Here is an 11,060-nt window from a genome sequence, read left to right as displayed (position 1 = left end):
AAAAGGCAGAAATGAGCTTTTCTCCTGTTCTTTCCTTTTTCTCACCCAGGGGAGAGACCATTCTAACACAGGTACCGTCCAGACAGTGCCTCTCAGAAAGGGAACCTAAAGGCGTGTTTCCGACGCACCCCAGGTCCCCGTAACGGCCATTAGCAGTACCCTCACGATGTCCCAGCAGCCTCCCACCTGTGACCTGGCCACTCCACGGAAGAACAGCCGGAGAACTCCTGAGCAGACACCTCACATCCCGAGCCGCTGCGCTGGAGTGGAACCTGAAGGCAGATGCCTCCCCTTGTTAAACGTTCAGAAATAAATGAAGATGCTATACTCTAGAAATACATGTAGATACTATATACACATTTACGTGCTCATCGCCCATAGTCCCATATTTTCTTACAATAAACAGTAGTACTGGCAGGCACAGTAGGGGCACAAGGCATCTATCTTATTCAAGACAAGTTTGAGACACTGGAAAAAAAGATACTTGTTACGTGTGTTGGACAGAGTGGCGAGGCTGAGCACTGTCACAGGGGCCTCCCATGCTAAGAGGGACTGTGGAGATGATGTCAGCACAAACCGTGGTGGATTTGAGGTTGATCGAGTATTAATACTACTGCCTCTCCTTGTCTTAGTGGGTATTTAAAATAGTAAATAAGAGAGGGGAAGGAGGTGACGTTCAGGTGCTGTGGGAAGCAGGCTTGGTGGAGGGGCATGATGATGGGACCCTCATGCTGGTTCCGTCGCACTCTCCCTCGGGGCCGTGTGCCTGTTCCATTCCTTCCACCATTCGAACTGAGCGAATCCGGCAAAGGCGACACGTCTGTGGGAATGCGTAGATTCTGCCTCGGAAGAGAGCTAGTGGAACACTAAGAAAAGCAGGCTTCTTGTTTATTCTCAGGACCTTTTTGTAACAGGGCTACATTCTGCAAACTGCTTACAAAGGAAGACTATACGTCTTAACAAATTATTTAGCCACTGAGTCCTCCCGATTCGGACCTGTTTTAGTAATGGCAGAAGAATCCCTGAGCAGGTTCAGGGGCCCTAGATAACTAGGGTGCTGAGCTCTGGCACCTTCTGTCCCCACTCTTTGCCTCCCCGCCCCTTCCCTGAGCCACCCCAGCAAGTGGGTGTGTGTTCTCCCTGGGCCTGGTGACCTCCACAGGATGAGTAACTTCGTTCATAAAGGGTGGGGATCACCAGCCCCTTGGGTGGGGACGGCTCTATATACCTCTTCCTCAGTAATGCAAATGCGAGTTTTTGTGGTGGGGGTTAAGGCCCATAACAAAGGATCTTAAACCATGCAGTGTACGCAATTGAAATTGTATTCCACAGATATAAATATTTTCTTTTCCCATTGCCGTGACACTATGTGTGATGGTAATATTTCTGAGAGTTTCAGATTTTTGCACATATGATTTTATGCATTATCAAAAGTTACTGCTGCCTTGAATGAAAATGTTCTGTGAAATTTTTTGCAAAAGCTTTACTAGGTTTTTTTTTAATTGTGAAATTTTGTAAAGGCAGGAAATGGATTAAAACGAGCATGCTAAATATATTTTTCAAAAAAGCAATAATTTTACATGTACAGAAATTATCCTAACCTTTAATACTGGTGAGAGCAACAGTTTACTTAATACAGTAATGGATTAGTGCAGTTTTTGTAGACAGTGGGCTTCTGATACAAAGTCTTGTTTAAACACACACACACACACACACACCCCCTAAAGTGTGGGTTTCCTGTTCTAATGATTTGTTGAATATTATTATTATTATAATATTATTATTATTGTTGTTATTGTTATTAGTTAATGTTTGGTTCTGGATTCTACTTGTTACTGAGTTTAAATTACTTGACGGTTCAGGTTACTTTGCAACACTTTCAAACAATGCAATGTAACTGGCTAGCTTATATATATATATATATATATATTTTTTTTTTTTTTTTTTTTACTTATTTTTTTCTGATACTCTTACACCAGATATGTACGAAAATGATCTGTCCTGTTGGTGTAATTAGGAATGTCCATGCAGATACAGTTAAGCAACTGTAATTGGCTGTTCTGTAAAGTTATTTTGAGCAGAGTTGCAGAGACACATTCCTCTGTCCACCTAAGAAATCAGAAGACTCTTGTGTTGATTTATGTTTAATCATTTCAGTAGTTTCCCCACAGTGATCATTCTGCATTTTCTGGCTTTTGTTTTCTTGGCCGAAAGTGAACGGTGACTGTTAGGAATGTCAGGGACTAGTGACCCAGTCCTGTTTCTCTGTGTTTTAGTTATTAAAAAGAAATTCTATACCCAAAGTGACACAAAAGTGTAGTCTACATTTTTACTGTTTCAGAAGCGGCATGGAAAAGTGCAGTTGGCCTTTGGAGCTGGAAGTGTCTTGCTGGCGAGTCTCCATCCTGGAGAGTCTGGTAGGGGGTGGGCTGGTGCTGGGGCCCCGCCGGCCGCGTGCTGGATCCTTCCTGGCTTGCAGGAGAGCGGGCGTGGAGGACAGTCAGCTTGCGGGGCCGCGCAGGGTGCAGAGTGCAGAGCGCAGGAGGAAGGTTTTCACCCAGCTAAACAGACTGGGGGGACACGCCCAAGAATGCCATCCCCTGAGGCCAGCTGTGGGCAGGCCGAGGTGTGTGGTCCCTTCCTTCACCAATCATCAGTATTGTATTGGTTTGTTAATTTGTTGATGTCAGTTCGGTCATAGTATTTAATATGATTTGTGTTTTCTTATTTATTTAGCCACTGTTTGATTCCCTTTTTTTTCCGAATGGTAATTTCTGCATGATACACTTCTGTACGTTGTCTTCTGACTGTTACAGACTTTCTACTACCTCTCCCGATCTGCTGTTTCCTTGTTTCTTAACAGGATTTTTTACAGTGTTGCGTCTAATGTAACTTAGACAATAAAGGGTTTGGTTGCCTACACTGCAGCTTCTCCGTGTCTCTCCCCTGCTTTCCGCTCGCTCGCTGCTTCCCCCTCTGCCCGTGCTGGGGCCTGGCTCCACCCTGGCCTGCCTTCCCACACTCTTCCTGTTTCCTGCTCACAGCTCTTCCTCATTTTTGCATTCAAATAACACACAGCTAATGAGCTTCTAAAAATCTTTCAGGTTGTTCACTTGTATTCCTTAATCTGAAGAATGAATATTTAAATTCTCTCAAAAGTCAGCTGTTGAGGATCTTCTCTGGGAAATCAGCCCACTGTACCTGCCTACCTTTCTGCCTGGTCCCGGAAGGTCTTATTGTCATCTTAGACGGACAGATTCCGTTCTCAGCACCATACAGACTTGGCTTCAAAGCCCGGTGAATTTTGCCTTTGAGGCTGTGAAAAGTATTAAATGTTATAAGAGGTTCCCCAATATTTACTTATTTATTTTTTAAGCCAAGAATGACACTGGTTTCCTGAAAAGCAGGTGCTTCAGGAAGTAGCAGTTGGGAGTTGTATACAGTTACTTCGTCAGAGAAAGCGCCCAGTATGACAGGCCACCGCCCCTGATCTGGCCACTGTGCACAGGTCGCTGAGGGCACGAGAACACCTCTGCAGGGGCTCCGGGACACGTGGGTTTCATCATTTCACACGCCTTCAGGGCGCAGGGTTGAGCGCGGGAAGGGCGAGCTTCATCTCCATGGCGCCTCTCCACGGCGGCCTCTCTGGTCGGCCTCTGTTCTTTGGACAGAGAGACAGGGTGTGGCTTACGGGGTCAGTAGTGATGCCTTCTGGATCAAAGAAGGTGGGTGCAGTGCTTAGTCCGCTGTGTGGAAGAGGGCACCTCCTGGGCTTTCGTGGCTGGAGACTGTCTGCCAACATTCCTTCCTTCAAACTAGACAAACCCTCCTCTGCCACCCCTAGCACATTCTCAGAGGTTTCCAAGCTGTAGAAAAGGGAAGGAAGGAAGGACGGCATTCATATAGCTTTACTTTCCACTTCAAAACGTCTTAAGTAGCATATGTTGTTTTACTGCTTTTAACTTGGGTGAGTTCTAATTTCAGAACGTTTTGTTCACTGAGCAAAAAAAGATGAAACCACCACAGGCCAGGACTTCAAGTGAGGAGGACGCCTGTGTTTGCCGTGGTTGGTGGTTGGTGGGAGCACGCTCTGGGGCCCGGTAACATGCCTGTGGGAAGTGACCCAGGGGCCACCCGCCCAAGGGAAAATGTTCATTCTTCATCAGCTTTGCTAATTCTACTTTGAGGCAGTAAAATGCAAAAGGCCATAGAATTTGTATTTCCTTTTTTAAAATACAATTTATAACATTATATTTTGTACTCTTTATATTAGAATTTGTAACTAGATTGATGTATTTAACTCTATTTCTGAAAAAGTAATTCAATGTTTTAGTTGTGTGATAAAAATATTTAGATAAAACATATTCATTCTATTGGAATTTGAAATAAATAAAAACATCTTGGAGTTCTGAGATTTGTAAGACATTTTTCCCCAATTTCAGAGGGTGGCTTACATCGTTTGACAGCCCGCTTTGATCTGTGGTTATTTATTTTTGTTGGCTGAACATAAACCAAAGTGTTAATGCTCTTTATTTATAGAAGAATTTTAGGATGATTCACAAGATCGTTCATCTGAAAAGATGCCCAGATGGCCCGAGTTTTTTTTTTCTTTTCAACTCTTTTGTGGACTCCGGGACATTCACTGTTTGTAATGGAAGATGCTGTGTTTTTCTCAGTTTTTTTCGCAGCACCCCTTATTTCCCCACTGAATACACTCACTTCTTACCCTTGCACTGTCACCCATACAGGATGTATAGGGATGGACGCAGAAGGAATTCTGACTCAGCCACACCTGGAGGAAATTACTGTGTCAAACGTGGGGACACAGAGGGGCTGGCACTGTGATTTGCAATGGTTTACTGATGAGACAGTGAAAATGAGACAGGACCATCAGATGCAATAAAGATGCTAATTTAAAAAGGTAAAATGTGTTTTTAAATTAAAAGATATAACCGTGTCTCTACTGGCTGAAGAAAGAACGGACTAGATAAGTTCCTGAATGTGGCTTCCCAGATGGGCTGGGCAGGAAATGGAACTTTGAACAGCAGTGGGCGTCCCTCCCCCCACCCGAGCCTCTAGCCCTCTGCACCACTCTGCGGTGAAAATGCTGCTTCGGAAGGCCTTTGATGATCCGAAAGGCCTTTGCGTCAAGTGCAGAGCTTGTCTAACTCAGCCGAGGGTTATGCCTCACTGTTCAGAACCTCCTTCCTCTTGGATGGCTGGTTCTTCTGAGAAGGGCGTGCATCCGAAACGAAGTGGCAACACCAAAGTCCTTAATAGGTAGCTGATACTGAAGCGAAGGGCTAAGAACACTTGTGCTAGGACAAAACAAAACCCTGGCCTACATCTCCCTGTGTCGCCTGACATGGTCAGTTCTCCCCGGTAGCACAGGAGCTTACTGGTGTTGCTATAGCCGCATCCCAGACCCTTTGGTTCCACAAGTAACCAAGCTGCTTCCCCACGGAAGGCAGTTTTACATCCTTTATCCGCCTCCTGTTCACCCAGCAGTGAGGGCGCAACGTCTACACGGGCTGCTCTGGACGTCTCGCTGGGTGGGAAATGGGGGAAGGCAGTGGCGCGCGGTCTCCGTGTCTGCAATTCGTCCATGTCATGCTAGGCGCAGAAGCTGGGGATCGTGACACCCCCCCGCCCCCAACAATCTAAAACCTTAATACATTCATCCCAGCACCTTTACTTTCCCTTCCTTAGCTATTTGAAAACGGTGGTGCGTTTCTAATGTGTGTTACTAATGTTCTCAATCTTAACCTTTTAAAAGGATACTATTGTAAAATTACAGAAAGAGAACGTGAGGTGCCCTGGTCTTTACCAGTGTGACAAGTTCTTGGGATGTGTGATTTCCTCACTGTCCGCCGAGGCACGGGGGCTTATGATGGCTTTGAGGAAGGGGAACTTCCTTAGGGATCTGGTGCAGGTTGGCGGTCAGACATCCCTCTGATTTCCTTATGGGTGGGAAAAATGTAGCGAAACAATTGCAACGAGAATGCTGTCTCAGTCCTTTCAGGCTGCTATCACAAAATACCTAAGACTGGGCATATTTTTTGCTCACAGTTCTGGAGGCTGGGACATTCATGATCAATGTGGTGGCAGCAGGTTCCGTGTCTGGGCAGAGCTTTTCGCTTCATAGATGGAACCTTCTTGCTGTGTCCTCATGTGGAGAAAGGCGAACAAGCCCCCTCGGGCCTCTTTGATGAAGGCCCTGATCCTACTCCTGAGAACTCTGCCCTCATGACCCTGATCACCTCCCGAAGACCCCACCTGTTTATGCCAACCCATTGGGTATCAGGTTTCAACGTAAGAAATTCGGTGGGAACACAGACATTCAAACCGTAGCAAATGCTCTCTCCTGTTTTCATTTTTCAACTGACGAAGATGTGGAGATTCCCATTCCAAGTCCTTGGGTGGGTTATTTCATCTGCCAAGAGTAAATTCTTAACTTCATTGCCAACAGTTTCAAGTTTTAAAGGGCAGGAGGACAAGGGGACTCCATCTTGCCTTTTTATGTGCCCAGATTTGTCCATGGAAGAACAGTATTCAGGTCACAAGCATGAGACCCACTTGACTCCGTACATCAATCTCTTTATGTCCTGCTCTTCCATTCATAAGAGTGGCATTGATGGACCGAATGTTCCCAGGACAGGGTTACCGGGTCTAAAGGGAGGGTTTAAGAAGACTTCACAAAATTAGGTGAACCGCTGTGAAATATTTGAGGTCTAGTATGGGTATTTTGATTATAGAACTGTCGATGTGTGGTGGAAGGAATAGGCTGACACTGCCTCGACATAAAACGCCACCCGTGGGGCAGGCTGTGCAGCAGATGACTCGCCCTGACCCTGCGTCCTAGCAGAAACTCAACATTCATTTTTAAGGAATACAGTATCAGAGTCCTTACTCGGAGAAGTAAATTGGAACCAGATAAACATGCAAGTTTCACTTAATCAGAAGATCTTAGGCTTCTTTAAAATTGTAGAAATCATACAGAAAGTTTTCAACTGTATGAATTTGCTTAACAAATTCTGTGCCATATAGTAAGCACTGAAATAGGTGCAGGCATAGAACGATGAACAAAACGGAACCTGCTTTTTGGGCTGTCACAGTGGAGGAGGAACATGGGTCTAAAAACGATGAGTTCTAGGCCAGGCACAGTAGCTCACACCTGTAATCCCAGCACTTTGGGAGGCCGAAGTGGGCGGATCACGAGGTCAGGAGATGGAGATCATCCTGGCCAACATGGTGAAACCTTGTCTCTACTAAAAATACAAAAATTAGCTGGGCATGGTGGCGCACACCTGCAGTCCCAGCTCTACTCGGGAGGCTGAGGCAGGATAATCGCTTGAACCAGGGAGCCAGAGGTTGCAGTGAGTTGAGATCACACCACTGCACTCCAGCCTGATGACAGAACGAGACTGTCTCAAAACAAAAACAAAAACAAAACAAAAAACAAAAAGAAGATGAGTTGTAATTCAGAGGGAATACATACAAGTTCACAATGTCTGTGGAGGAAGAATGGAGCCTCTTGCATTGGGGAGTGAGGTCTAGGATCTAATCAGATCTAATCTAGGATCTAATCAGGTGACACCCTCGTGAAACTTTTGGAAGGATGTGATGGGGTAATTAGGTGGCATTAAAACAAAACTTGCCTCTGATAGTAAACCTTAGTTGACTTGGAAAATCTGTAAGAAGATCTTAAGATGGGAGAGACAAGTGGCACGTGAATTTCAGTGAGGAAAAGCTAAGGGAGTGTATTTTTGGAAATAACCCATAGTACAATTAGAACATACTTTGTCAGATCTGACAGAGGAGAGACTGAGATCGTTGTCAACTATTCCTTGACATTAATTCAAAGCGAGGCTTCAGGCGGCAAAATTGGTAGCCTGTGGATCAGCAGGCAGGAGACTGTGGGGAAAATGGCACAGTGGCCCACCAGCGCCATAAAGGTACCGTGTGCCTGTTTCTGAGTTGATGTGTGCATCTGCTATTAAAATTCAGGGAACTAGACAAAAGCCAGAGGTGGACAACACAGTGGCTGAGGGGAAACTTCAACATCAGATGTAGAAAATGTGAGATGGATTAGTTAAGAGAAAGGCTAAGAGGAAGTCTGTGACGGGAACAGCATGGATCAGATAGACATTTTGTACAGGCCTATGTGTAGGCGATACAGCTTTAAGTCTTGAGAGAGAAATTTACAAGAAGTTAATACTTAAAAGGGCTACCTGTGTGCCAGGAACTCAGATGTTTTCATCTAATTTATCTTATTCAAGTCTCACAGTGCCCTTCAACGTAGGCACTATTAACTCAATCTTATAGATGAAAACTGACAGAGAAGGGTAACGTACCCAAAGAGACACAGCCAGTAACCTGTGGAAACACCAGTGGAGTCCATGTCTGCTGTGCGTGCAGACCTACCAGTCTGCACTCTTCTGCTTTGTTATACTGACTGGAGGGATGCATGCAGTTAGTAAGAAGGATCATCCCTGTTTCATGTCCCTGTCGAGCATCACTATAAGGGAATATCTGAGCCTGAGTAATTATTCAGAAAAGAGGTTTATTTGGCTCACGGTTCTGCAGGCTGTGTAGGAAGCACAGCACTAACATCTGCTGGGATTCTGGTGAGGCTTCAGGCTGCTTCCACTCATGGTGGAAGGTGGAGGGGAGCTGGTGTGTGCAGAGATCACACAGCAGAGAGGAAGCAAGGGGGTGAGGTACCAGGCTCTTAAACAACAGGCCTCCTGGGAGTTAGTAAAGCAAGAAATCCCTCAACCCCCACCCCCAGGAAGGAATTAATCTATTCATGAAGGATCTGCCTCCATAACCCAGACACCTTCCCTTAGGCCCACCTCCAACATTGGGGATGAAATTTGGACATGAGGTTTGGATGGGACACATACCGAAACTATAGCACGTGTTACTACTTTCCAAAACACTGAGACACCCATTACCCGCATGGATCACTGCAGCAACCTGGGGTGTGGATCCCGTCAGCGAGACGATTGGAGGTCCTCAGTGGATCAAAACAAGATGTTATGGATTTCTGAGCTTCTGCCTCAGAGGGATCAAGGCTTCTTCTGGGTGACCTTCTGTAAGTCCAGCTGTAACGTGCATGGGGGTAAGAACGCTGGGATCTCTGCAGACCTGGGTGTGAGTTCAGGTGTGTTGCATGCCAAATGGGTATGTCCAGTAGCCTTTTTCTTCCCGTTTCTATCTCCTTCTCTGTTACTTCTTTCCCTTACTCATGTGGACATGCTCAAGACACCCCCTTCCCAAAAACACCACCAAGGAAACACCTTCCTGGGACCCCAGAACCCTCTACACCTGTTGTGTCCTTACCGTTCCTCCTTCCTAAAACATCATCCGTGATCACTTTACCCTCCTTGTTCTAGCTTATATCACCAATGCCTACTTCACTGAAATGTCTCTCCTCAAAGTTATCAAGATCCTCATAGTCATTGAGTATAATTATTTTTCCTTAAATAAAGCTAGGATAAAATGTAGAGTAAAAGGAAAAAAGTACACATTACATACACACACATTTCTATATATTTTTCACTCTCCAGATGGAGCAGTTGCAATATTTTGCCAACTTTTATTTCTACCCTTTGTTGTTGTTTGTCGTGGAATATTTCAAAGGATTCTCAGACATTGTGTCATTTCGACTGTAAGTAACTCAGTGTGCATCTTGGAGCAATTGAGGTATCATCTGTAGATCTAGTTATGTATCTCTCTGTGAATGCTACGTTTCCTTCCGTCCACTGCTTTGGCCTTGTTGCCCTCTGTGTTGACCCTGAGGAAGGACCGCCTAGACCACCTGGGTCTTTCTTCCTGGAATTACACACCTGCCAACTCACCCCAGCTCACTCTGTGCTGCTGCCACAGGTACTTCCTGGAACACAGATCATTCTACCACCTTGGTTGAAACCTTTCAGTAATTTTCTGTTACCTCCAGAAACATCCCAGATGCTTCCCTGTGCCATGCAAATCATTTCACGATTTGACGCCCACAAGTCATCCACAGACACTCGATGCCAAACGAGGTGTGTGAACGGTGCTGCGCTCTTGTGCGCCGGTTTTCCTGCCTTCTCAGAGGCTCCAGTTGAGGGGAGCTGCCCGGGAGCCTTGGCCACTCTGACTTCTCTTCCTGCCTCTCCCGCGCCAGGGGAGGCTGGGTTCCTGCCTCTGCTCTGTACTCCCCCAGCTCTCTGGATATCCTGGTGTGCTTTTGCACCAATCACAACATCTGAAACTAAATAGACCCTCTCTGCCTCCTCCCACTGAGCTGAGCTTGGCAGTGTTTGAGGGCAGACGCACTGCACTGCATTTCTGTGGCTGCGCTAAAGCCAGGCCCATGGCTTTCCGTGTGTATGTTTCTTAAATGAACACATGATCAGTGCGTGCCTCAGTTTCCACAGCTGTACAGTGGGAATGGCCATCTCCCGGTATTGGTGTTACTGTGGCAAATGATATGGGCTGCATTTTGTCAACTTTAATGCAATATATAAATGTAAGTTGGAATTACTTCCAAGAAATTTGAGTGACAGTGTTTTTTTCAAGTCCCATAAGGTTGTCTTTAAATAAACATGGTCTCTAGACACCAACATTTTTTGTTTTCCTTAAACTATATTGCATTTATGAATCTGGAAATTTCTATTACCTATGACACACAAGATGTAAGTCATTTTCCCTTGTTCAATAAGTTTTTTTAACTAGGTAAACAGTTGGATTTCTTCTATCCACAGAAGTGTAGGTTTCAGGTAGACTTAAAAAAAAGCAAGCTGATGACACTTTTTTTTTTTTTTTTGAGATAGTCTCACTCTGTCACCCAGGCTGGAGTGCAGTGGCACTATCTCAGCTCACTGCAACCTCTGCCTTCCAGGTTCAAGCAATTCTCCTGCCTCAGCCTTCTGAGTAGCTGGGATTACAAGCGCGCACGACCACGTCTGGCTAATTTTTTTTTCAGTACAGATGGGATTTCACCATGTTGGTCAGGCTGGTCTTGAACTTCTGACTTCATGATCCGCCCACCTCGGCCTCCCAAAGTGCTGGGA

At 45.5% G+C, this 11,060-nt stretch overlaps 1 protein-coding gene across 9 annotated transcripts in view; it reads left to right on the top strand.

Moving 5' to 3' along the window:
• Positions 1-4,922, top strand: part of ZNF516 (zinc finger protein 516) — a 137,686-nt gene extending 132,764 nt beyond the window's left edge. For 6 of the 9 annotated variants that reach the window (XM_009192930.4, XM_017951863.3, XM_009192925.4 and 3 more), the window contains one exon: positions 50-4,922. In XM_009192930.4, the coding sequence (XP_009191194.2) occupies positions 50-109 (60 nt within the window). In that variant the 3' untranslated portion in view covers positions 110-4,922. The remainder of the gene's footprint in view (positions 1-49) is intronic. The other 3 variants (XM_009192931.4, XM_009192928.4, XR_004180112.1) reach the window with 2 other exon arrangements.
• The last annotated feature ends 6,138 nt before the right edge of the window (positions 4,923-11,060 follow it).

The sequence above is a fragment of the Papio anubis genome, chromosome 19 (assembly GCF_008728515.1).
Source record: "Papio anubis isolate 15944 chromosome 19, Panubis1.0, whole genome shotgun sequence".
Taxonomy (NCBI): domain Eukaryota; kingdom Metazoa; phylum Chordata; class Mammalia; order Primates; family Cercopithecidae; genus Papio; species Papio anubis.
The sequence above is the reverse complement of the archived record's forward strand: the minus strand, read 5'-3'. Positions and strand labels throughout refer to the sequence as shown.